The sequence below is a fragment of the Rhyacophila brunnea genome, unplaced genomic scaffold, assembly GCF_057557595.1.
Source record: "Rhyacophila brunnea isolate RB1 unplaced genomic scaffold, BYU_Rbru_1.0 scaffold_4, whole genome shotgun sequence".
NCBI classification, from domain to species: Eukaryota; Metazoa; Arthropoda; class Insecta; order Trichoptera; family Rhyacophilidae; genus Rhyacophila; species Rhyacophila brunnea.
Window position 1 is genome coordinate 31,961,089 of NW_028233068.1, and position 27,782 is coordinate 31,988,870.

General features: G+C 32.5%; 1 protein-coding gene across 2 annotated transcripts in view; it reads right to left on the reverse strand.

Moving 5' to 3' along the window:
* LOC147067269 (large neutral amino acids transporter small subunit 1) overlaps positions 1–27,782 on the reverse strand; it is a 100,670-nt gene that overhangs the window by 61,918 nt on the left and 10,970 nt on the right. For both annotated transcript variants that reach the window (XM_085954841.1, XM_085954842.1), the window contains exons 2-3: positions 3,194–3,283; positions 2,831–3,009 (exon numbers count right to left, since the gene is read on the reverse strand). In XM_085954841.1, the coding sequence (XP_085810967.1) occupies positions 2,831–3,009; positions 3,194–3,269 (255 nt within the window). In that variant the 5' untranslated portion in view covers positions 3,270–3,283. The remainder of the gene's footprint in view (positions 1–2,830; positions 3,010–3,193; positions 3,284–27,782) is intronic.

Here is a 27,782-nt window from a genome sequence, read left to right on the forward strand (position 1 = left end):
ATAGACAAACCAATAGCAAAAATGCACACAATTCATGTGATATGGTGTAAATTATAAAGCTACATATTATAAAAATTAATACTCATGGATAATTACTTTACTCCGTATTACTTATAGTTTAAAAAAAATACAATAATATATGGCGTTTTATTGCCCAACTTATTGATCTTCTGTGTATGAATCCGAAAATATGTACCATCATAACATTATAAACCGGGATAAAATGACAACCCGGCCAGGGATCCACCGTCAAACTGGGATAATCCCGGTTAAATCAGGATGTATGGTAGTAGGTATACTAGTCAACATATATTATAAATCTTTTGATATCAATTTTATTTCAAAAGCAAATATGTCGGCTATAGCTGTTATGATTAATCAATGAGAGTGACTACTTTGTAAAGTTTATCTTATGTTCTTAAAATGTTATTTATTTAAACGATAAACGTCGTCTGAAACAAAAGTCATGGGTAATTTAATCCTAAAATATTAATACCGATGTCGAATTTAATTTGGTCTAGACCAGTTGTGTTTACGGAGTTATTTATATTGAATTAAAAAATATAATACAATCGTGCCACTGATTTTATTTCAGTCTCAAGCTCAAGTTCCAAAGAAAAAAAAATACATGTTTCGTCTGAGACAACATTTTTAAAATTTCACAACCAATCATATAAATTGATATTTAGTTGATAGTTCCAAATAATATGTGGTTGTCATTGATGGGAAGGATGGGAATAAAATCTCAATAATTTAAAACAGAGGTTACCAATTATATACCTCAACCTTAAACGATTTGTTGCATTCGGTGCGATGCCATTGATATTAAAAAAAAAATGCAAGGACCAAACAAAAATATACCATCACTAACATGACATATAAATACCTAGAAATGCAAAGGTACTGAAAAACTTTATACTTTGAAAAGCTCAAGTTAATTAATGCGGCCATTCAAGTTTTAGTGGGTGTTTTAATTCGAAACTTAACCTAACCTAACCTAATACTGGCAGACCAAGATCAAAAGATACTTGAGGATATCAACTTACTTTATTATTTTTACAAAACCGACAGTTATAAGTTTTCGATTTCGTTTTCGGCTTGGATTCAAATTTTGCATCAATATCCCAAAATATTCCAATTTCGATCTTTTAATAATCCAATGACGTGTATCCAGGTTGTAGAATAGTTGAATATTCAACATCCAGTTTGAAGATATTCTGTCGTCCAAATTATGATATTCACTAACAGAAGATTTTAATCTAATTAAGAACATGTAAAACATATTCTTCAGCCTATTTGAAATCCACACGTCTCTGGGAGTGGGCATAGTTACTGTTATCATGGCCATTATCAAGAATAATTATTATGAAAAGTAAATTATGCTAACATATTGTAATATTTAAGTACGAGTAGTTCTTGCAAGCATCGACACATACATAAAAATGTGTTATTTTAACAAGTGTAATTACGCAAAAATGCATTTTTTAGTTACCTAGTTAAAAATGAAATATTTCAGTGTCATATTTTTAAACTTGAATTATTGATTTGCCGTGGCTCAACAAAAAATTAAAAAAGATTATATTTTTATTCCATTTTAGTTTGATTATGGAGAAAGGATTTAAAAGTCTGCGATTCAGGTATGAGGTCATGTTGTGAATGTCTGCATTCAGAGTAGGAGTGTCACACAATAATTATTAATGTTTCGTTTCCTGATGAAAATATTCGCCTAACATTATAATTTAGGCACCCACGCGAATATACTTTTGAATCGTTTCGATACCCAGTGATTATTTTGTTGCCAACGTAATATTATAGCAGTTTTTATTAATCATCTATCTAATAATAGACGATTTATTATCTATACATACCGACAACAACAATTAAAATAATATATTGTGGAATCTGATCAATTGTTTTGTTCATGAGAATTTCAAATATTACAACCCTTTTAAAACTATGAAAGGAATTGTTACCCCACAATATCATTTTTATAGCGAGCGCTCAAGGAATTATTCAATAATAATAGGTATGTATTACATATTAACTAAGAGTGTAAATTGATATTCTTAAAACCATTATCATCATCATCATCATCATCATATATAATATTTAATCCAGCGTTCCTTGGGGCGGTCTTTCCTTTGGATACCACTAGATTATCGCATTCCATCCGGCCATCCTTATCTGCGAAATCTGTATCCTACCCATCACCATTTAAGGGTTTTAGCATACTTATTAATTACGTCGAATATTCTCGTTTGCTCTCTTGTACATTTTTGATGCTTTTTCTATTTTTGCGCTTGATGCCCTACGGCCAACATCATGCCACGTTGTGCATCTCTTAATTTCTGAATTTCTCTGTTACAATGATACCAGATTTCCCTTGCGTACGTGAGCACTACACACATTGGTTCTACTTTTATGAAAACGTTTGCAACCAAGGGTATGTACCTACCTATGTAAAAAAAAACTAATTTTCTGACAAATTGTATCACACAGTAATGAGTAGAGGTTCATATTGGAGCAGACGTGGCATATCTATTAGATCTTGAAATATAAAGCGAAATATATTAAATGGTTAAAAAATAACATTGACAATTTATGCGGCAGGAATTCAAAAATATCACGCTATAATAAAATGATGTAATTATCACAATATTTTTCATTAAAATTTAGTGGTGGAAGATGAAATTAAACTGTAAAATAATGTAGGTGGTATGGCAATCCCTAGTTATACCTACTACCTAATAAATTGAAGACTTTGACAATCAGTAGGTATATACGCCAAAACCTTCCTTGGCAAACCTTGGTAAACGAGTGAAAGACTCACCATTGAAAAGATTCCTGATATAGTCCACACGCAAAGGGCTGCGTTGACACTGCCGGTATGCAGCAGAACTCCTGTTGGCGAGACGAAGATTCCACTTCCGATGATGCTGCCCACAATCACTGTCACTCCGTTCAAGAGGCTCATCTTTGCCTTTAGGGTGATCTCACCAGATTCAGCGGCTGTGGATAAATTAATTTAACTAAATAAGCATGTGCAAGAGTGCATGTACGATTTTATTTTGTGTTAGTACGGATCACATTGGACGATCTTAGAAAATTTTTGTGTTTTTTAAATACATATCAAAATCACGTATTAAACGTTAAAGTGTTGGTTGAAATCGACAATATTAAAATAAAAACTCACGTGGACCGCCATTTTTCTCTGACTTTTCCATGACTTCCGAGTCATCTCCGTTGATGGATGTTTTTTCTTCACCCATCTTTGCCGGATTCACTGAAATACACAAAAATATCAAGTAAGTATCAAATTGAATTAAACTTATCCAGTATCATGTTGGTTTTCAATAAGTATAATAGCCCTTAACAGGGTTAAACGTAAGAACATTTTTGTCAAACAAATTTGTCATGTTATGTATGCATTATTATTTTTTCTCTCTTAGACCTCTCAGTCGAAAACATGGTAGGTATTAAGAAATAACAAATACACAACACACGGGTACGTAATATTGTTAGTAATTATGTTATGTATTTTGTACTATTTCCACATTCTTACTACAAGGCAAGTTGTGTCTTTAAGACATCTTTAATAGTACAAAAAATAAAATAAAATAACCAACCTTGTGAATTGATTGTTATTCAGACGAATGGAAATGTGTTATAGGTATACCTAGATGTACCTACTAAGTATGAGCAAGGAGCTACCAAAATAATATTAAGGTTTTTATTTACATATTTTTTTTATTTATTTAGATATTTTACGTTGCAGTTATAATTTGATAAAACAAATAATATTTATCAAATTACCTCATTTAGATTTTTTTTAATGTCTTTATATTCCAATGTGAATCTTGGCTGCCTCACGGAGAGGTATATTAACAGATCGTTGTTTTTACGAGAACCAAATTGATTTTAGCGTATTCGGTCCATACTCTGGATCCAAACACACGTTGAAAAAATGACATATATGACATATATACATAGAATTTTCTGGATCCGGGATTCAAGCCCAAAATCCACAACTGCATAAGCCTACACATTACCGCTCGATCATCGCGGGCGCATGGGCGCACATGTAGATTGATATTCTAACATAATATAATCCAGCAATAATTACGTACTATTTATAAAACGATATCTATTTACGTATTACAGAATGCATTTTCTTTATTTTAATTGAAATTTATATATAATTTGAATGGTAGGTATGTGTAGGTAACCCGCTTCCAGATAAACACAACAATTTATTATTAGTTAGGTACATTATTGATATTGTTGTTGACTACAATGTAGACAGTGTTGTATTATGTATGTTTTTACAAATGCATAAACCTATTTCATTTTATATTCAGTTATCATCCATCTTTCATGATAATTAATAACCGCTATACAGACGATGCTGATATATGGAATGCTGTAATTAAAATGATATTATAATTATTAATTACATACACATGTCAACAGCAAATCTTATAAAACTATTATACCAAGAAATCATAGATTACAGATCAATAGTAATAATAAATAATAGCACTAAATAACATTATATTCTATGAAATATTTCCATTATATTTGCAGATTATAATAGCGACTAAGAAAAATATCTTCATATAATATTTTCTACTTCGGTTCATGTGTTTTTTTTTTACAGATAGGTACCCGATATACCGAAAAGAGAGATATTTCACTTATAAAGGAATCCCTGTAAGCACTCGGTCCCTGGGTCGCCCTCGGAGCAGATGGGCGGATAATGTTAAGAGGGACACAGTAAGGCTGAGTGACCGACTGTAGAGAGATAGACCTCGTAGTAGTGCAGTCGACCATGGACCTCAATGGCATGTAGTGCTAGATTAGGTAAGTGAATAAGGTAATAATAATATTGCCTATTGGTTCTCGTTATGCATTGATTAACCCAGGGATCGGCAGTGAGAAGAGCCAAATTGTCAAAGACACAGGATTACAAAGGTACCAGAGAGCCGCATATATATGTAATATACATATTATGTATAATTATGGATATGGATTTTTCGGGGAAAAAAGAACGGCGTCTATGCATCGCTTTTGATAACTTTACAATATCTGGCAAATAGTTAATTATTTTTAATTGAATACATGATTGTAAATTATTAACCATTATTAATTCTGCTTCTAAGTTTATTTTTTATTTTGTTCATTGATGAAAATGTTTGTTATGCAGAGCCAAAGATTGTGAGAATACCAAAAGCTAGTTTTTTTTAACGCTTCCTATGTTACAGGCAAACTATTCCTTGTATCAAATATTATTGTTTCTATTTTAGGCAGTTTTTTATGTCCACTTGTGCTGATAAATCAAAGCTCATAAGTTATAAGGCTACTTGAGATGAGGTGAAATTGGAGTTTATATCTGAAGAGCCGAAAACGTATATGCAAAGAGCCGCATGCGGCTCGCGAGCTGCTTATGCCGACCCCTGGATTAACCGATTAAAACGACGCTGTCAAAAATGGTCTATGAATAAGCTCTATGGCTATAATAAGACTGACAAATGCTAGTAAAATCTTTATATTTGGATTAAATTGCAAGCGGTGGTTTGTAAGATGGGGTGCAGCGCGTGGCCGTGAAATCGCACTCCATGACTTTTTCCAGACCTAAACATTTTAAAAGATTCTGCATAAGTACATGCTGGGGTAATTTTTAGGGTATTTGTAATTGTTTAAATAATTTACGCCCGTTCTGCATTATTTCACTGACCACATGGCTAATTTCTGATTGACTATAATCCAAATTCCTTAGAATTTAGAATATACAGTAACTGCATGTTTTTTCAAATTTTATTTTAAAAAAGATTACCGTCGAATCTTAAAATAAATCAACCAGTGACGTCCCGTGGGGGTAGGCAGATTGAGCGTCGCTTGGGGGCGGCAGTTACTCGAAGGGCGGCAAATCGAGAAGAATCATTAGGTATATAAAGAAATAGGTACCTAAACTTAGTAATCACGAAAATATCTCTCCATTAAAAAATTCAGCTCACTGGTTGGAAACAAAATGTACCTCTTAATTAACATAGAATGTTTAACAGTATTGTATTTGTTTTGTCGGGTTTGCGATGTTTAGTTTATTTCCGTTGTCCTTGGACGTCACATCCTTGACGTGCAGATTTGTGAATTATATTTGAATTATAGGTATGTACATAGTTAGTTAATTCATTTATCCAAATATTTTTGCCAGTCACTTTGAAAGTTGTCAGGTGTATATTTAAATATAGGTACCTATCTGAAAACCGTGGACCCGCAATATTTTTTATTGAAGTAGAGATGGTATTTAAATTAGATTTAGTGGTATATTATATGTCATGGAAAGATGATAAAAAAAACTGTATAAAAATTGGATGGCATTTTGGCGCTGCCTAGGGGCGGCATTTTGTCTTGGGACGTCACTGAAATCAACTCTCCTTAGTACGAGTATTACAACACTGATATCAAAACTATGATAAATATAAATTCAAAACGCAATTCTTGAGATATATGAAATTCAGTCGAAATTTTAATTGATAAGTTTTGTACCATTCCATATGAATCCATTTTAATGACCCGTGTTTTATATTTTAGCCGTCTACGGACTATAACATTTACTTATACGTTAGTAACGTTACAGGATTTTGGTGGTGGTAATTCGTGATACATTATAAAATGTACGTATGTATCATCACTACTCACTACTTCAATACATTTCAAGATTATTTTACGACACGTGTCTCCTCCAGCCGGTGAGTTTTTATAAGTACCTAGGTGAGTACAATATATACCAAGATTTAAAGGTTGTGATTATAATAATAATATGTATTACATATTTTTTTAAAGGGAGAAATAGAAAAATAATGTATGTACATAATCTGAGAAAGGAAGAGTTGATAAATTTCTATGTTCGGTTCGAAGTGGAGTAGGTATATGCAGTCCATAGTATGGAGGTTATATTAATACATATACCCTTTTTACGAGGAATATTAATTATTAGTCGTTCTCCCAACTGATTAAGTCCTTGTACTAGAACAAATACAGATTTTAAAAAGTTTTTTTTGATCAGCCGCGGATTTGTATTTATACGATTGAGTAGTGAGTGTGGTAAAAAATATTGGAAAAATCTTGTGTGGGGAGAAATTCTGATTTAAAAAATTGTCAATTAATTGCTGTATTTAAAAAATATATATGTACAGGAATTATTTAATAAAGCTTTAATGTGGGTTAACAGCTGTCGAAAAAAAAATGATGTAGTGAGAAATTTTACACAGTGTATTGTTTTAAATAGGTACATATTATATTTATACACACACACACATACATGATAATAGTAAATAATATAGTAATACTAACTAGTAAAAATGTTGTCATGCATAATAGGTATTACAATGCGTATGTAAGATTTAATTAGCACTTAACACATAGAATGATAGAGATATATGGAGATTAATTTTCATATTCTCCATTTTCATGTCACCCCTTTTTTGTTATGATTACACAACTACCCGTGGATTCTGAATCCATCGTAATATTCAAAATGATCTTCGTAACCTCATTATTAAATTCGCAGCCATATTGTCACGTCCAGAACGAAATTCCTTTTATGAGGAAATTTTATAGAGCAATTCTAGAAAATCAAATATAAAACGAACTACGTAATAGTTTCATCGGAACGTTGAAAACATGGCATTCTAACACTTTTAATATAACTTAAACATTCCTAACTAAACATAGAAACTATATTTCAATGATTTTATAATAAATGAATAATTTTTGTGCTATTTTTTAGAAGTCAAATTTATTTAGAACTTCCAATTCTGATATTACGATTGGTACTTACTTATTATTGTGAATATGTATTTTTAATTATATAACAGTTTAATACATTCTTGAAAAACGTATAACTCTGCACTAGTATAATTGAAAATATAGAGGTAAGCGTGTGATATAAAAAGGTCAAACGTACTTTCCAGCGACGTATATAAGTTAACACTATATTATCTTCACGCTACGGCTACAGCGTTAGGCCTTGTCCAGATGGCGCGATTTGACTCGCGTGTAAAAACTCGCACGCGTATATAACATCATTGATGTGACCTCATTGACCCATCCACAAGCAATCGCGACGTGTCACGTCTCACGCGCGGTCGAGGTACAGGCGACTTCATTGATCCGTCCACATACACTCGCGGTTAGATACATCATCTGGATAAGCTCTTAGAGAAGCATACAATCGCGTCACGTCCTGAGATCAGAACACGTAGATTGATCTTGTAACCCCGCTAAAAAGTAGGGGAAGAGTCGCATTTGCAGTTATTTTATATCGACTATCATATTTTCTATATTTTTTTTACCATATTATATATTTATACCTACGATTTTAATCTCTTATAAGCGCCGGCTAGACGGTCATGCACAGCTAATGCTTTACCACAAGCTTACCTGCGCAAACCGGTTTGTATCGGGAAGCTCGTGTATATGGACGGGAAAACTGTAACTCGCAAAAACCGAAAAGCGCTACAAAGTAGTTTGTACAAACTGTACCGCACAGGCAAGTCGCTGCCGTCTAGCTGGCGCTATAAAGTTGTTTATTGTGATAATTACTAATAAATATCCTGAAATCTCACGAAAATGACAAGTACCTACCTATTATAATTATGCTGTTAGAATGGTTCCCAATTCGTACTTTACTCTACCCATTTTCTGGCATTATTTAATTAGTATTTAATCGGAAAATAAATGATTATATGGAAAGAGAAGTTATCATGAAGCAATCATATTTTTTGTAATTCTGGAGTAGTTTAAAAATAAATTAGCTTTTTGAAATAATTTTGGGATCATCAGAGGCGTACCAACTTCACTTTGCTTTAAAATTGATTTAATACGATTCATTTTATTATTCGATATATTGATAGGTAGGTATACTATTTAAGTATGTGATAATAGCTAGCTAGCAGACACAAGTGAAATCCTATTAAACATCTTTAATAATTATAACTATTTTACTAACTGATAAGCCTATTAAAACGGTTTACTATAAACGTATGGGTCATTTATTTGTCATGTAATATATAAATTATAGCCGATGAAGTGTTACGCGATGTTAAAAGATCATTTAATGATTTTTTTTGCTGGTACAAATATTTTTTAAAGATTCTTCAGGCGTTATCAAGTGTCTAACAAGATGGCGATGGTGGTATACTGACTTTAAGATCAAATCTTGTTTTATTGTTTGTTTCAACATCATTTTGAATGATAGCGTCCGGTGTCTTTTGAGATCGGACATGCAATTATTCACCAACATTTTTTTAGCAGCAGGATATTCTAATTTTTAAATACGTTATTTCTACTGAATACTCAAATTTCTTGTTAGAACGGATGCTTTCTTTTTCATATTATGTAAAATCTCCGATTGAATAAAACAATGGGCTATTAGGGAAGGTCAAATGGTTGTCAAGGGTAGGTTGGCTCTGCAAATTAGTGTGCTCTATTGTAATATTAAAAAATATATATAAAAGCTGTTGCGTGGATTAACAAATATATAATATGTTTTTAATTAATTACTTATTTTATTCAACGAATAATTCACACATAAAGAATGATTGAAGAATGTACCTAACATTGTAATTATTGAATATACATAATTTTGAAAACACTTCTGAGGAAATAATATTAAAACCAACAGAAAAAATCTTTTTGAAAAAAGTAAGGAACCTCGCAGGAATCTAACCTACATCTCTCGGGTTTCGCCCCCACGCACATGGACTACTATGCTAAAGGTTTCATACTGAATTACGACCAATTTTAACTAATGGCTCTTATAATACTCTCTGAAGCGTTTTCTAAGTTGATCTACTATTGGCTATCGGCTTTTGTATTATAACTCAAAGTAGGTATTACTTATTATTAATTAAAAATTATTAACAAGTCCAAGGAAGCTACAACACTAAAATATCTTGGATTGGTCCGTGACGTCGGTTAGTAAAGCCGATAGCCAATAGTAGCTCAATTTAAAAAAACGCTTCAGAGAGTATTATAAAAGCCATTAGTTAAAATTTGTCGTAATTCAGTAGGGTACATTTAGCATAGTGGTCCATGTGCGTGGTGTGAAACCCGAGATATGCAGGCTCGATTCCTGCGGGGTCTTACTTTTTTCAAAAAGATTTTTTCAATTGGTTTTAATGTATTTTCTCAGAAGTGTTTTCAAAATTTATGTATGTTAAATAATAATATGTATTGTTTATATTATTATATTGGTAACTTCTGCTGAGATCCGAAGAAGTATGTCAGATCAACCGCCTTATTTGGCCGGTCACGTCGTCGGGTAGTAAGTATTATAGAAGCAAGCGTACCTATACCTATAATGTATACAGCCACAGCTTGTACGTTATAAGGATTCAATTATTTATAAGTACATAGTATTATGCGGTGCAGACCGCTAAAAAATCGCTTGGCGAAAAAGTTCAACGATCTTGAGAGGAAAGGCAAATCGATCAATGTAGGTTGCAATGTTGCCTATTTAGTGTTCTTTGACAATAATGTATAAACACATTTTATCAAACAGTAAGTACCTATATTATATATTGTCACCTCAATACTACAACTAGATAACTTGATTTTCACTGTTTTTGAGATAGCTATTGAATATGATTCTACATTTCCTTCTCTACAAAATGATAAAAACTAGGTAAGTCAGAAGTTAATGGGAACTGTATTAATTTTGTGTTTGAAAATATTAGATAACTTTAAAACCATAGATGAATTATATAAATACAATAATATATCTACAATATGTTTTAATACAATTGAACATTATTTAATTGTTCCCAATTATACAAGCACAATTTTCAATTTTTATTTAAAATATTAATTATAGCCTAGATTTATGTTAATCAAGTAAAGTTTAAATTTCATTTTCCCAACAATGACCAAATAAATAAGAGTTGTCTAGTTGTAGTATTGAGGTGACGATTTGAATTTGTATTTTTGATTGAAAAATTGTATTCATGAAAAAAGGCTTAAAAAAGAAAAAATCTTATTATGTATTAGGATTCGTCTTTAAAAAGTTGGCAGCCCTAGTCCTAGACCTATAATTTTGTATTAAGTAAAAATTACTAATGTGTGCAATAAACACAAAAAAGTCATAGAATAAATTATTGAGAATACTATAACATCCCACGAGGTCTAATAACAGTAGTGCAGTATTAGAAGAGATTCAGTTACAGACACATCCAGGCTAATATAAAATCACATAAATATATTGTCACCTCACAGGGTTGGACCCGGAGCCCTCAAACCACGACATTCGACAACAATAATCTTCCAATACAAGGTAATAATTTTAATTACCTATAATTATAGCGCCTGGTGCAACAAGCATTAATACGATATCAATACAACATCCATGCTAGAAGGTTTATCGCATGCGGAAGAAGAGCAATTATTATTGTTGGAATTTGCTTCAGACGGATTCTTGAAAAATAAATATAAGGAGTGTACTTTAACATCATTCTAGTTACAAATGCAACATGTGTAGGCATTTTCCAACTTCATAATTATATGTGAAGTTACTTTTTCAGCATGTAGACATTAAGTCAAAAAAAGGAACAGGCTTTTGGATGTCGAACCGCATCTCAGATTAAAATTAAAATTAACAACCAGGGAACCAAATTATGATGATCTGTCTCAACATAAATAATTTCATCCTTCTCATTGATGATAATGAATGTTATTTATAATAATATAACTTTTATTTATATTTTATTATGAATGAATTTTTTATGTATAAAAAGGAAAAAAATAATATTTTGATTGTCATTAAAGTATTACTATTAATTAAATATTAATAAAGAAAATTATAGAAGGGGTTGACAGATGTCGAATTTTTGGGAAACACTGACTTAGGTAATAATATTTTTTGACATTTAATTATGAATTTGGAGGCCACTTGTCAATGTGGGACCCTACTCCAAGGCGCACTCTGAGCTACTAGTAAATCCACCTCTGTTTATTACGAACGGATTATTTTCATCATGTTTTAATCCACAAAACCAACAATGGGTAGTTTCATTAATGAAAGCTCTGTCTAAATACGTTTTTTGCAAGTTTATATTATTGCTGAATATTACAATGTGATTGAAAAAAATCTCTCCCAACAAGTTAAACATATATCAAGTAGGTACCTAATAAAGAAATGCGGCCCAGCTTTTTATCGATTGACCCAAATCAGCTTGCGTCGTTTGCTGATGGAATTTCAATGTTGGCCTAGGTCAAATTTAGTTTTTTATTTCTCATAATATGATATTACGTAGGTGAATAGTATACAATCAATTCTTATTGGATACGCTTTCGTTCAACAAGTGGACATTTTAAAAACATACACTGACCACGCAATGATGCAATAGGCCTAGGCCCTAGGGAATCGAGGTTTCGGTAACTAACAGGTAGGTACAACGAGTTTTTATAGTAAAACAAAATACGTACGAGTGCACCTACCCCAATCCAACGATTGGGGTGCAGAGTGCAGATCGGTTTGTTTGAGAGGATGAAGGCGTTGATAGAGGCCAAGGCTTGAATTGAGCAGTATAATCATAGATAAAGAATAATATTATGTTCTATTATTTATTTTGTACCTACATATTAAAATGGTTTTTTTTCAACAGTTTTAACAACAGGAAAACCCCTTTTTAATAGACAGATTTTTATTATACAATAAATATTATTACAAATCGACCTGTGTCATCAGTCAATACCATCATCATCGGCCTTACATTTCGGTGTGGATCTTGGCAGCCTTCTTTGGAGGTTTATTATTAAGTACCTAATATTATTTTACGATAAATGGTTTTCTCGACAATTAAGTATTGAGAGAGGGATCCGCGACATGTCATGCATGGATATCAAATATGAAAAATTAGTCTTAAATCCCGGAAAGAAGTTTAATGGCAACAATTGAACCTACTTATCCGCAATGGAAGCGAGCCTAACCTATGAGGAATCGTAGAATGGGTCAAGGCAGCAGAGTTGAGTAGAGTGGGGTATTTCCCGAGAAAATCTCAATCTCGAGATTCGGGATTTCCAGAAAATAATTCTCGATAAATCGGGAAATATAAAAAAAACTTGTAAAAATCCTAAAATCTATGTAAAAACAGACAAATTCCAATAAAATATGTTTTTTTTATTTATGTAAGAAGATAAACAAAATAGAAGTAGGAAAACAAAAATAATTTAAAACATTACTTATTAAAATAGAATTTCAAAAAACACAGACTGTCAATCGCTGTGTCTGACAATCGCGTACGCTTTTGAGACACAAAGTTCCCTGATGTTGCAAAAATTGCGCTCATTTTGATTCCACGTTGGCTTAATTGTGTTAAATGCCCCGATCAGTCCTTGAATTTTGTGTTTTCTGTCCACTTTTTCCATATAGAAAATCGTTTTTTCAATTAATATTTGATAATAAAGAAATGTAAAAAATTTCCATTCTCAAGATTCGGGATGGAAAATCCCGAAAATTTCTCGAGAATTCCCGTCGGGAAATTCCCGAAACCTAACTCTAGTCAGAATCAATCTCGAGCACCAAGCACGAAAAGCCCCCAATAGATTGATAACTATGATAGAGCGTACCCGAGACAATACGGTGGAATGGGGGCTCTCAAATGACCACACTTGTAAATGGAGTGTAAAGCATGAAATATATATATTTCATTCGACGTATGCTCACAAATGCAATTTAAACGATATTCTATAAATCTGTCCGCTGACATAACCACTAGAAAATGTCTTACCCCTATTATATCCCTCGGTAGACTTACATCGCCACCTAGCTCCTACAATAAAATTATTCCTACTGGGGAAGAGTCAGCGGAGAGCTTAATAAAATGGTGTTGCTTTTGCCATACCTGTAACCATTGAAGATCTGTCATGCCGAAGAAACAAAAAAGTAAAGCATACATTCGATCGCATTAAGAATTCCAGGTTTTTATCGAATTTATTATTATAGACAGGTGTTTTATTATTTATATGAATTATAATTATATTAAAAGTGAAAGGTGTATTGGCTATCCGCTATACTATGACTAATGAAAGGTATGTATATTGCAATTTAGACTGGTACCAACTACTGAGGTATGTAATAATTGTTACTTTACATTATTTATATTTGCGTTGAATTAATCGAAAAAATTGCACTGTAGCGAATCAGAGCGTTAAGAAACAATTTTATGTTTTTTTTAAACAATAAATTTAATAAAGGTATACGTCATACCTACTTGTTGAACTTTGTTTGGTTAAAATAAAAGTAACAAAATAACATTAGCAGCAACACTGGAGACTAACTTTACTATATTGTCAAGTCGTCCGCGCGAAAAGAGGAATTTGAATTTTTTATTGGTATTCGATCAATTATTATTTGTAAGAGATTTGACTACACTCCTGAAATAGGTAAAGATACTTTATTACCAACTTAAATTAGTAACAAAATAATGATAATACATATTATTCATATCTGCGTTGGATCGGCCATATAGATGAAGTTCCGGAAGACTTACCAACAAATCAGGTTGTGTATGCATCCACTGAGGGTAATGAAAGGCCTGAATGGTCGATACAAAGGCAGAGGCCCTATATAAGGTGGCGTGGCGAGGGTATGGAGTTTACGGGAGGATTACGAGGTTTGCTCGACTATTGCACTCAAAGAATCGATTGTTGAAGATGTCAGATCGATAGGACCAATAACAAAAAAGGCGCGACAAAATGGGCTGCAAGTATTCCCTATCGGCAAGCAGCAATTTTAGATTACATTGAAGAATTTTAGTTGAGTGGTCGCATTGTTCGAAAAATTGACGCCCGCACTCTCATCCCACTGCACAAGATGTGACGATGTTCGGCCAAAATAATTGGAAAATGACTACGTTGAATCGTCTGCGATAGAGAATTTTCAAGAGGAAGCTAATACTTGCCAACCATTGTGTAGTGATGATATCCATCATACTATTGGTATTCTTCTGTAATTGTAAACTAATCGTCATTGGTTTTAATTATTAGAGATAGTGGATACAGATCAATAAATGGCAGCCACGTATTTTTATTACATAAATGTTGGACTTGAGGGTTCATTTCTCTGAGAAATTATATATGTTATGTGTAGATCGATGAGTTCATAACGTCCGGTGTAGGGATTCCAATCCCGGGATCCCGAGCTATTTTCGATACCTATGAATATTCCGGGATTGATAAACATAATCCCGGGATTTCGGGATTGATTTTTTTATCCATTTTTATGGAAACAAAGTAAAGGCGAAAATATAACAGAAAAAATACTTTTAATAAAAAATAACTACATTAGAAATAAACTGAGTTTGAATGAAGTTTGATTTATACCCATGTGTAGGTTGCCGATTCATTTTATTTTTTCACATAAATTATTAAAAATTGAAAGATTGGAAAAAACCAATGCTTCGCACTATTAACAAAGTTATTCCACCATGATATCATACGTTTTACGGCAGTTTCAGATTTGGCTGACTAATTAGATTTATGAAGCGGAAAGGCCATAAATACGCCATGATTATTTGCTATTCTATTTTAAATCTCGATAATCCATTCATTAAGTCTTTACTATCAAAAACAGCAATCTCCTATTAAATTCACATTAATATTTATATTACAATATTATTTACTCCGTTAAACTTGTGTATTTCCAAGATTGAACGTATACAATCCAAACATGTTGTAAAATTAAATGGCATTTGTAACAAATTTATCCTCGATAGACAATTTTAGTTTCAAATTCGACCGGCCGCCAACTTACGATGGTAGATCTATAACAATAAATGTCTTAAATAGTATAAATTATACTAGATTTATTTTTGACCGATGTTATCAATGTTATTTTCTAAATATAAAATTTTTATATAAACAATGGAAAAAATGCCAATCCTGGGACCAGTTCCGGGATTGTCAAATTGTAATCCCGAAATCCCGGGATCAGAATTTTGGCTCGGGATTGGATTCCCTAGTCCGGTGGATGTACGTGGCAGCGAATAACTAGATACCGATACGAGTAAAGTGAGCTAGAAGAAACCTTCATCCAGCAGTGGATCGATCCCGGCTAATGATAATGATAGGTATTTATAAAACGCATTTATACGTATTCTCAAAATATGCTAGACACCACAGAGCGATGATTATTAATAGGATATTGTCATTATGTGTGTCTCGCAAGATTAAAAAAACATTATAAAACTGGTGCCAATTGGTGTGTGATCTAAGACGATCTGAGACCTATTGCATCAATCATATTTGCAGTGTGCTGTCTACAAGGGTGGTAAATTTCATTTCGTTGATCAAATTTCAAAATAGCTCATGTCTGGAATGGGAATGACTTCACAGGTGGCAATGAATTATTCTAAGATTGATATTGGAGACAAGATTGATGAGGAAGGTATTTTTTCATAAGTGCACTAGTACCTACACAATAATAAAATACCGACGAGGAGTTAAGTTTGCAATGCGATAGCCAATTTTAGACACGTTTCGTTAAAACACAATATTTTTGATAAAATGCATTGTCATCGTTACCAGGGAACTCAGAAACTCTGTTCTGTGATCGTTACCTATCGATGTCCCCTATATAGATGTGCTCAGGGTGGAATTAGACTTATTATCGACAACAAAAAACCGTGTATTTTTGTTATATTTATTTTATCCTGTTATTAAGATAGATAACAATGCAATATGTGTAATAAATAGTTGTATGGTATTATACATAAAATCTTTTTTAAATAAAAAAAATATATGCACTACAATCTGGTGGTTTCCCAACCTTTTTCGAATCACAATTGCCTTGTAGTTTTTGTAATCTTTGACCCTCCGCGACATTCGCATAACAAGAAAATAATAAATGATATCACAAGCTCTACACATGGATGATCCACCCGGCAGTCTTTGATTTTTTATATGCCATATTACGTGATGGTTTCATTCCCTAGAAATTAATTTTCTGCACAATATTATGAAATATAGAATTAAGTTAAATATTAGACTAATTTAATCTATTTACTAGTTAACCTATCTTGTATTTCGGATATTACAATGGTAATAACAATAACTAGTCCAGGCCAAAATACGTCGATTTAGTGAGTAAATGAATATTGTACATATTATTAATACACATATTGTTCGAAAGAATGTTCCTATACAAATGTTCATGTATTTTTGTTTTCCGGCGCGGATGGAAGACGTTGTTCACTCAGTGCCAGTTGCCAATACTAGACTTTTAGTTGTTTAAAAAAATACAAAAAATGATTAATGATTAATAATTTTAAACTTAATCAGACCCTATTGAAATCCACTCAGGCATCACCACGCTGATTGAGCATAATAATTTAGTTTAATACCTACCAGTCTTGGCTATCGGACACCAAACTATGTTATCATATACCAAATATGTTTTCATATACCAAATGCTGACTGTGCACTTTGCATCTATTTGTCATTTCCACAAGAATGTTGACATTACACCTTCTCTATATTATAATAAAATTATGGGCTTAAACAATGTGGTGTCAAATTTCCTCAAAATTATACTCCGTGAGAATTACTGAAGTGCAGAATGTATGAATGTATCTAATTTTATGACGATCGTATACAGTTTGACCAAAAAAATAATATGTCCTGATAATTCAAAGGTGATATATATATATAATATTATAGACATAATATGAGAGTGCAAAATATATTTCCATATGAATTGTTGAAGGGAAAATATGACAAATTATTTATTCTTATAATATGTAAGGGATAATATTAAAAATAAACTCTTTTGTATATTATTCTGTTATAGATCTCTAGTCTGGAGGTATCTTGAGAGATTCTGCGCTGATTTGGTCGTTTCAACCATTGTTTAGTTCGCTATTCGCATTGATCCCGAGACGGAGCTGCACACAGAAAAATGGTTAGGGGACATTTTGAAAAAATATCCATACTGATATATTATTGACTTTTAAGGCTACGCGAGGGAGCTGGTGCCACTGACTCCCACATTTACCGTGTCTACTACTTATAGTTTTTTGTCGTTTTAATCGACGGTCTTCGCACTTTTCCAGGTATATTCTCCATACAGACACTACACCTTTGAATCTAGAAATGAACATCTGGCTTGCACCTATAACTACGGGTGCTCATCCACGAGTTATAACGAGCTGTCTCATCCACAAGTGGTTATCGAATGCGCGTGGCTTAAAGGTCATAATTACATATTAGATTCGTTAGTGTCCGAGCTTTTTTGTTTTTTTAAACATGTCACATCAAAATATTAAAGCAAACATCGGATGTCCATAATAGTTGTATCAATTTATGATTGCCACGAGTCTTCCAGTGGCCAAAGGTCTTCCGCGTCGTAGAATGCCGATAGGTGTGGAGCTAACCCGTTCAGAAGGCTGTTCCACAGCCAAATCACCCGGGTCACGATCCTCAGTCATAGGTCCTGATGAAGTTATATAGGTAGGTACCTAAATATTACCAAAATTATATGTATTTTTTCCGTTTCTGAAGGGGGGGGGGGGGTTCGGACTCGAAAACTCCCCCTGTGTGCGCGCCAGACTATAATTAATACCATAATTGTTTGACGACTCTGGCTGCTGGAATAATGGTCGTTTGGCAAAATGATGCAGCATAAAAGAGGAATTTATTATTTTTCAATGATGTTGCCATATGGAGAAAACAATGAACTCTCCTCCATCAATATGGTTCTCAGGGATGCGAAGTGGCGACGCGTATGGGGGGAATATGAATAGCATCCATATTGTGCACATTCATTTGAGGTCACGACCCTAAGCAGGGAGAACAGATAAATATTATTATTCAAAAGAAGAGTCGGGGAGTCTCGTGGTTACCTATTCAAAAACATTATTGTGGGAACTAAAACTATTTTATAAAAGTTTTTATTTCACTTCAGGCCTAACATTGATTTTATAGCTATCATATAATTCATAACTAACTATCATACTAACTTTAGGATATTTTTAAGATATTTGGTATTTACCACAAATAAAAATATATTTTACTACACGTGTTTTGATCACATGGTGAGCTTTATCAGGTCTGAGCAGGTACCAAAATTTTACTTTAAAGCTTATGTAAGCATTATTATATATATTTTTTAAATCCTAAGTTTTCCCACTCGTCACGATTTTACCATTAAAAATATCACTTCAGTTACTCACTTATAAATTATAACTTAATATTATCAACTGTCCAATTCTCATATTGCATATTTTTTTCTATGCTCAGCTCAATTGACAATAATTAATTAAAACATTATAATTACTTATATAAACTCCTCGAACTTCAAACGTTATTATTCTTTGATTTAGCGGACAGCCTTTTAATATGTCAGCGCAGTGTCTATTACATTTAATTTTCTTTGGAAAACCACTTGTTTTCATTATTTTGCAATATATTTTTTAAGTATTCGTTTAATTCTGATTGGGAGGTCCAGGAAGGAGAGCAACGAGAAGGGTGCTTAATTTTTATAGACAGGAAAATAATATTAATCTCTACAAGTTTCACCAAGTATGGTTATCGTACTCATGCTAGATAGTTCTTGATCGGATTCACGGATTGAGGAATGACAGCAGAGGATAGATCGGACTGGTGATGGTGACTTGAGGATACCAGAGCCCACTGATCATATTAATGCTAAAGCTAATAATTGTGTTTTGGTTTAGGAAGAAATTTCAATAAAACATACTATTAATTCAGTTATGTATTTAAATGATGTCTCTTAAAAACCGTTACATACATTATATCTTTTTGTTAAAACCATTCCTATTCCAAGCCATTGTTATAAAATAGGTATTTATTTACTCATAGTGTAGGCATCATTAAGTTTGAAGGCTCTATCTGGAAGTGACATCTTATTAAGGCAAGCGTTTGCGGAAAATTTATTACGCAGAACGACATGAATTTTCATAAATTCTCAATGGAAAAGATGGGAATTCTCCTTTAAGAAATGAAGCATTAAAATATTGAAATCCTTATTTATTTAATGGACTTACTATTTTATTTAATTGTCTTGGGTAGCTTTTTTTAATCATTATTTAATAAATACAATACCTTTCTAGGTATATAGTCCTTGCTCATGTGAAATAAATGTTGTATTAAATGTATGGATTTCAAATCAAAATAAAATAAATATCGAAAAAAATTTGACATCTCGTAAGTATATTATGATATTCAGCATTTTTTAATGTATGGAAACATCGAACATGTCAATGAAATCACACGGTGACCTCAAGATACTTGCCTTGATCTAGGAATTAGCCAACGAATTTTCAGATCTCCCTAGCTAGAGCTTGCTGTTACGTAGTCTTTGCATTTCGAACAATCATTTTGATAAAATTTCAACCTTACAGTGTAGATAAAGATAGCATTTTGTGATCCAAATAGACTTTCTTTCAAATAGATTTGTTTATAATAGGTAGGTACCCCAATTGTTGTGTAGGTACCCTGTAAACTCTCTGGTACAAAACTGTTCGAATAATATCTTTTAGGTTTAGGGGAATTTGTAACACTGAAAAGCTATCGGAGTTGTTGAATACCTGTTACAATGTTACATAATATACATTATTATTGATTGAGATTTATTTAGTATGCATAGTATTGACTATGTATGGCGTAGAAGCTTGCACTGTGCACTAGAAAGCACAGACATGTGGAGTATTTGGGCACATGAAACGTAGTGAATAAATACCACCTTCAACAACATAAGTACAGGGGAGAATTTTAAAAAAAGAGGTCCAATCAAAAGGCGAATACCATGGCTGTAGAAATAGAAACAAGGCCATGGTTTTATAAGAACACATTCATGTTATTTCGGTGAGCGATCTTAAAAGATGAGGTCTCTTTGATGCTTATCCTCCTTCATAGACAAAAATAAAAGCATTTGAAACTATTTTTTATTTTTAAAAAGAGCTCTAATGACAATATATCATATATTTTTGTTTGCTGGACTTATGGATAAGCGCGAGAGGATGTATATTGTAGAATGTAGTTTGTAAAGGACAAATTTCAACATTTTTTTATGAAACGTTTCTTCCATCTTATTTTTATTTTTTGAACATGATATTTGAGAATAAATCATTACAGTAGTGGTAAGTGTGATTACAAAAACTGCATCTCAGTAAACGTGACTTGACTTCTTTCGTTTGAAAAAACATGGTTTACGTTGATAGCGACTTTCAGCAGAAAAACATTCTTGAGAAATAATATGCATTCTCAATCGTACTAGGTTGGTGAATAACTATTTGTGCTAAATTTTTTAGATTCAATCTTGTGAATGTAATTGGTTTTGTAGATACTTGAAAGGTTAAAATTTTTATACTGAGGAATTATTATGTTATTTATTATATTATCTTCGTATTTTTATTAAAAACGTATACAATTTATTAGTTGAGTGAAGTTTGAATCCAAAATATATAAATAGACAAAAATCAAACAACAGTGCTTATAATGGACAACTAAAAAACTACACACAATAATTGTCATTAGCCACTAATTTTGACGACATATTGATAATAAGTTATCATGAAAATTCATGAACATTGCGGTATCATTCAACTGCTGATATTAACAATGAACGAATTATTTATTGTATTATTTAGTTATAAAAAGTTTATCGTTATTGCGTGTGTGACAACACAAATATTCATGGCTTCCATCAAAAATACTCTCGATGTGTCTATGTTCCAGCGCTCTGAATCCCGAAATTTTATCTCCGGTTGTTTCTGTATGACTAACAAATTAATCAAAGCGGTAGTCATATTATAATATACATGTATATATTGTGAATGTTATTTTTTTATATTATATCCCCAAGTTTAGTCGTATTGCATCGTAAGAGTGGTAGAGAGTAAATACGACACAAGCGACACAACAGCATCCCGTGAGTGCGACAGGCTATAGCTGCATTCTGCAGGCGGTGATGAATCAAAGTGTCATATATTGATTCTCAGTCAAGAACTGTGAGATTTCTGAACTCCGTAGTGAGTCGCATCCAGTAGACGCACGTTGCGGACTGTATACGTAGACAAATATGTATATAGGCATCTTCTACACGTGTCTGGATTGTACGTATGAAGTTGGCCGTATCACAGTGTACCGTGAGCTGTAATATCGGAAATAGACGGCTGTAGGTAAGATCAAATTCATGTCTAAATAAAACACTTAAAAGAAGTAATAAAACCCACCGGAATACAAGGGAACAGGTATATTAGAAATGCCCTCATGTATATATTTATATAAAATTTAGGTATGTGCTCGCAAGTATCAAGTGGTAACTATCAAAAATCTCATAATAAATAATAAAAGATTTATTTTAGATAAATTGTATATTACTAAATATCAAATCAATGTTCTAATTGAATCTAATAAAATTGGTTTATTACTGTCTGCAATGGTTCACGAACAACGAGTCATTATTTTAAAGTCAATGCCATACGGCCATCTCGGTGAAATGTAATCCGTACAATTTACATGTAGGTAACCTCTTCTATATTTTCAAAATAAAATTTTATGAATAGTATGAAATATACGCAATTGTATGCTACTTATAATTAATTATAACTATTTAGTTAAAATTCCGTACATGGTTTAACCATATAATTGGCCTTATTTATTACATTACTTGAATGTCATCGAATTCAAGAATTCAATTGAATGTTAACAGATGGATAAATAAATAATTATTAATCGAATCAATGATATATGGAACTAGTAGGTATATGCAGGGCTTTTTTTTCCATTTAACGCGGTGGAACGGCGTTCCGGCACCTTTTTTCACGGTTTTATTTCAAAATCAATTAAACGAAAAAATATTTGCGCTTAAGTAATTACAATAATAATTCGTTAAAATGATAAAATAAGGTACAGGTGGAAGCCATTTTGAATGTTGGCGTGTTAGTGTTAGTGAAGTAACCGTATAGTTTAAATAGCAAACATGCGTATGTAACTAGCTTCATACGTATGCTGCGTATTATGATTTTGACAGTTTGACGTTTATCGCATGGCAGCATCTGCGTATATTGTTATTTACGTTTGTTTAGTCAGTTTGTGTTACGATTACGTGTTGTGCAACTATTTTATATATTATTTAGTGCAACCCCAAGTTTAAATATGAAAAAAATTTCCTGTTACTTCTCAACCACCGGCAGCGGCGCCGATTCCGCAAATAAAAAGCTCAAAACAGAAACGATGACAGAAGATATGGAAATATCGGTAGATGTAGATGTTCCTGAATCATCTCTAGCTGATCTCGGGGATCAAGGTCGAACTCAAAACGATTGGCCAGACTGCTGGTCATTAGATCAAAAAAACGATTTTTGCTCAAAAAACGAATGGTTGAACGTACACAAAATGAAACTTGGCTGCACAATTTGCAGAAACGTTGGAACTTTTGGAACTGAAACGACAATGGGAATGAAAATATCCAAAGAATGGGCCAATAATGAAATCACGTATTCTGGGAAAGAGAGGAAGCTACAATTGGGGTCACTTCGAAAAAAAATTTTCGATCACAGAGGATCTATTGCACACAAAGCAGCGTTAAAAATCATTTCTGAAGCCAAAAAAAAGCAGATTGAAAATACTTTTTTAAAATCGTTATCTCGCGAAAAAGTAATAACAGCAAACATTTTTCGAACTGCATATAAAGTAGCTAAGGAAAATCAATCATTCAATATGTTTGAAAGTGAAATTAATCTCCAAGAACTAAATGGGATCGAAATGGGTCATATTCTCCATTCCACTAACGCATGTGTTAACATTGTAAATCATATATGTGATGAAATGAGAAAAAATGTTTTCAAAGAAATTGTTCAATCGAAAAATATAATTTCTTTGATAATTGATGAGTCTACCACCATAAGCCAAAAAACCACCCTCATTGTGTATGTTCGATGCTGTGTCGAAAGTGTTGGAATGAATTCACCAATTAATTTGTTTTTGGATTTGATTGAACTTAAAGACGTAACGGCAAAAGGAATATTTGAATCATTACTCCAATCTCTTGATTTATATGGGATGACAGAAGAATATTTAAAAAAATATTTAGTTTCGGTTGCATGCGACGGCGCTGCTGTGATGTTAGGTTCTAAAAATGGAGTGAAAAAATTGCTGACAGAAAAATTTCCTTCAATTATAGTTTGGCATTGTACTAATCACAGATTAGAATTATCAGTAAGTGATGTTGTAAAAAAAATTTCAGGGATCAATAGATTCAAATCATTTATTGATAAACTTTATGTTTTATACCACGCGTCGCCGAAAAATAATAGAGAGTTGCATTTATGTGCAGAATCACTAGGCGTTGAGGTACTGAAAATCGGAAGAGTTTTAAGTACCCGATGGGTGGCATCTAGTTTTCGTTCAGTTTCGGCTGTGTGGAATAATTATGAATCCCTTGTGCGTCATTTTGAAGAAGCGATGAATGACCCTACAAGAGATAAAAATGACAAGTGTACTTACAGTGGCTTAAAGAACATAATAACATCAACAGCATTTTTATTGGATCTAGCATTGATGTGCGACGCTCTCCAAGAATTGTCGGAACTTAGTTTGGACCTACAAAATCGCAATGTGAACCTTTACATTGCAAATCGAAAAATAAATGAACTCGTTCAAGTTTTTGAAGAAAGAAAACAGAATTTTGGACCCTATTATAAATGTGCTGCAGCTGCTATAAGCAATCTGCATTTTCGTGGAGTTTTACTTCACGAAAAAGTTTCTAAAAATGATCCTCCTATTGATCCGAAAATATTTTATTCCACGTTGAAAACGTCAATTGAAAAAAGGCTGCTAGATAATAAAGATGTTGAGTTTGCACTTTGGGCTCGCGTACTTGACCAAAAATATTGGCCTGAAGACATTGATAATCGGTTGACATTTGGAGAGATGGAAATTAGAAACATTTCGATCAGGCTACAACTAGATGAACGAGAAATGATTCGTGGATTTCGCGAATACATTCTCGAAAAGACATATTCTGAAAAACTCTTGCGTTTGGTATATGCTCTGAATTCTATTCCCATTTCTTCAAGTGAATGTGAACGGGGGTTTTCGCAAATGAATCTTATTATTACCCCAACAAGAGCTTCGTTAAACACTAAAACAGTTTCGGCACTCTTGTTCATCAAACTCGTGGGACCACCCTTGACACTTTTCGATCCTTCAAAATATGTTGATAGGTGGTTACTTAAAGGAAGACATTCGGCCTTAGACTCTAACACTAAGAAAAGGAATCGAGATGATGTATCAGACGAGAATTGGAAAAAACTTTGGAAATCACTCTAAACTTTTATTCAAGTTCATAAATAAATACATTACATATGTATTTACAATTATATTTTAAAGTTAGTCTTATTTAGTCTTATTTGTACAATATATTTCAAATATAATGTATGTATTTTATTGTTTCTGTAGCTTTGTTTTGACTAAAATAAAAAATTATCGTAAAAATCAACCTTTTTTTGTTCGCTTCGTGGCATAGCTCCTTTAAATTTCATTTAAGTGACATTTGAATATAATTTTATTTAGTAAAAAGCTTGACATGAAGTGAGTTCTGGCACCTTTTTTTTTAAAAAAAAAGCCCTGGGTATATGGAATGACAGTAAATGAATTCTTGTAGTAAGTGCCCGCTTAATAGGTTATTTTATTTATATATTCTACAAAAAGTCGATTTATATATCGCAGATAGAAAACTTTAGTCTTAATATAATCAATAAGTTGGTACATATTATATCAGATCGTACCTAAATGACATCTTGTGATTATTAGTATTATAGAAAAACGTTAATTTGCACAATTGAATAATTATGAGTTATATTCATAAATATGTTAAAATCTCATTTTTACAGACGTTTTTTAATATACAATTTAAATATAAAACCAGTTACATTTAGTATAGGTATGACATATACTAAATGTAAAAATTCCATAGAATATCAAAGATCAAAACAACATTTAGATATTATTGATTAGGTAGTAATTTGTGATAAAAAAATGTTTACAAAATAATATGTTAATAGATTAACACGCGTCTTAATTAGATTACATGTATGGTATATTATCTACCTTAAAGTAGTGTTGTTGTTTTGTCTAACGAAGTTCCCTCCTTTTATTGGAAAATCTGTCAAACTTATAAAACATTTAACCTATCACAATTCACAGTAACGGTTTAAGATAAGCATAGGTTACAGGCGCTGACTAATTTCGATCCCCCTAAGATAGCGATTAAACTTTTTCAGTATACAGGGTTTTTCTTTATTATTATAACAGAATGTAGTTATCTACAATGTCAGATTTATTGCATTTAATTAAATGTATTATACCGCGTTTACACGTGCATGTATACCTACTGTTGACAGTACTTATTATCGCGGTCATATAGAAAAAATGCACGTAGTATCGTGCAAATTGAAAAATTGCATGCATGGATCAAAAAAATTCAGAAGCTTCTAAATTTTCACGCGACAATTGAACTGTGAGATATCTGCACCTGCGTAGTAGAACGATAGTGGCGAGCCTGCCGGAAAAAAACGAACTACACCACGCAGAGACTAATTTTGAGATTAACCGATTTTCACGACCTGTCAAATAATACCATACAATGACAACATCGCGTCTCGCTTACTCTTGAAGAATGAGATTGGCGAGAAAGTCAGTACTTTTATGTGTAAACAGTTATTATCGCAATAGTTGAAAATGCACAGTATTGGTGCAAGTAAATCCATGCACGTGTATATCTAAGCACTATTATATATATGTAATTTGTTCATATTTATTAATGACAGGTCGGAGATCCCCTTGCGAAATTTTGCATTCGTGATAATCCGTGACTGATTGACAGTTATAGAGTTGTATTGTGAGAATTTTTACACATAAAGACTACTTACTAAAAAATATGATTCTGAAACTTTCGGACGACGCGAAGTTTAAGAAAACCACCACTGATTTGCGATTGAATACGTCAGAGCTCTGTAAAAATCGCAATGCGAAAAATCAAATAGAGGATTATATTGAATACGATTAACACTCCCGTTGCCACGATGGTCTCGCAGTTTAGAAATGACCTTAAATCATAGATACCCCACTTATTATTATGTATATAAACGTCTACTTTTAGCTATTTGTAGATAAAATATTTAGGCATAAAAAGAAAAATATATAGGTGGTTGAATTGAATGTTTTATATGTAAAATTAATCATTTTTCGAAAGTCTAATCAATATTTTGATAAGACAGTGATAGGACTATCTAGAAAGATATACGTTAGAGAAACGCGCATAATAGTAATGTAAACATGAGACACTATTTTAAAATGTCATTTGTTAGTCAGAGATAGAAATGTATGTCTTTGTTCAACATAATTCTGTGAATAATGCAATCAGTTATAGCCTCCCATAATATATCGAACCTTGAAGTATACATTGTTCAAATACATCTGACGATAAATGCCAAAGCAACCCTTAACGCAATGTTATTAGTGTTCATTTTACCGTGTTAACTTCGCTACATGTGGCGTTTATTCATAAACAATTAACGAAAAGGATCCAATGCTATTGACCATTGTCTAGTCAAGTCATAAAACCTTTTTTCCCGGATTTAGAATACTGACCCTTGCTACAAGGTTTGTAAAGATTACATCAGTTTGTGGGACATAGGCAATTGAAAAAAATTCTCGAGCGGGCTAAATAAAAACAGCACAGCATGTGGCGTGGCGTATTC